We start from the raw sequence: 1,418 nt of genomic DNA, 5'->3' as shown, positions 1-1,418 counted from the left end.
AATCTTTACCGTTACCTTTTACTCAAGAAACTTGACTTGAAATGTTGATTATTCCCACCACCAACACCACCACCTACCACTCAAACGTGCATCCTCATCCATCTCCCTAGGAACCCAGCGATATAAGTAGCTTGGTGTGAGAAAGCATTACAATCCAGCACGTCAAAAGTCATGTGCTAGGCAGAAGATGAAGTTCAAAAAAAAAAAAAAAGTCTCTGTATAACTAGAAAGTGGGTAAATATTTCTTGGATGAAGCCCAGAGCATGTGATAATCAGATTACAGAAGTGTGCATGTGTGGGTCAAGAGGGGGGAAGCGCAGTTGAACGAGGTACCAGGAAGAAATATGCAAGAAGGATTTCTGAGCCAGTGAGAGGGATAAAATCTCGTTTGTCGGGAGTTAACTGAACTACTTAAGAGAGGAGACTAGATTTTGTGGGGTCTGCAAGGCAATGTCTCTTTTTTCTATAAGCATAATTTTGGGGATCCTGCCCCTTGGGTCCAGCCAGTTCCCTCGGGCATGTGCTAACTCAGACAACTTGCTGAGGAAGGAATGTTGTCCAACGTGGCCTGGGGATGGTTCTCCTTGTGGAGAGCTTTCAGACAGAGGTTCTTGCAGAGGGGGTCTTCTTTCCGCTGCTCCTCTCGGCCCTCAGTTCCCTTTCTCCGGAGTGGATGACAGAGAGGACTGGCCAGCTGTGTTTTACAATAAGACTTGTAGGTGCTCGGGCAACTTTATGGGATACAACTGCGGGGATTGCAAATTCAACTTTGGAGGACCCAACTGCACGGAAAGAAAGCTGCGCGTCAGGAAAGACATCTTCAAGCTGAGCGCCAGAGAAAACAACCAGTTCCTTGCCTATCTCAATTTGGCAAAATATACCACCAGCCGGGATTTTGTCATTGCCACTGGAACGTATGCCCAGATGAACAACGGCAGCACTCCGATGTTCCGAGACACCAGTGTCTATGACCTTTTTGTCTGGATGCATTATTACGCGTCTCGAGACACGCTCCTTGGAGGCACCAACGTCTGGAGGGATATAGACTTTGCACACGAAGCTCCAGGCTTCCTTCCTTGGCATCGGCTGTTTTTGCTCCTGTGGGAACGTGAGATCCAGAAGCTTACTGGGAATGAAGATTTCAACATACCCTACTGGGATTGGAGAGATGCTGAAGATTGTGGCATCTGTACAGATGAATACATGGGAGGCAGACATCCCAGTCAGCCAAACCTATTGAGCCCAGCCTCCTTCTTCTCCTCATGGCAAGTATGTATAGGCAGGAGGTGGGGAGGAGGGAGAGGAATTATAGATATACTGGTATAGGTATACCAGTATACCTATACTATCTATATGTCGACATCTATATCTATATATCATCTATCTGATAGATAGATAGATAGATAGATAGATAGATA

At 46.2% G+C, this 1,418-nt stretch overlaps 1 protein-coding gene across 1 annotated transcript in view; it reads left to right on the top strand.

The window, feature by feature from the left end:
- The first annotated feature begins 450 nt into the window (after window positions 1-450).
- TYR (tyrosinase) overlaps window positions 451-1,418 on the top strand; it is a 45,314-nt gene continuing 44,346 nt past the window's right edge. The window contains exon 1 of the mRNA XM_015814723.1: window positions 451-1,269. Coding sequence (XP_015670209.1) covers window positions 451-1,269 — 819 coding nt within the window. The remainder of the gene's footprint in view (window positions 1,270-1,418) is intronic.

The sequence above is a fragment of the Protobothrops mucrosquamatus genome, unplaced genomic scaffold (assembly GCF_001527695.2).
Source record: "Protobothrops mucrosquamatus isolate PMUCROS unplaced genomic scaffold, P.Mucros_1.0 scaffold_92, whole genome shotgun sequence".
Classification (NCBI taxonomy): Eukaryota; Metazoa; Chordata; class Lepidosauria; order Squamata; family Viperidae; genus Protobothrops; species Protobothrops mucrosquamatus.
Note: the sequence above shows the minus strand (reverse complement) of the source record. Positions and strands in the feature narration are given on the sequence as shown.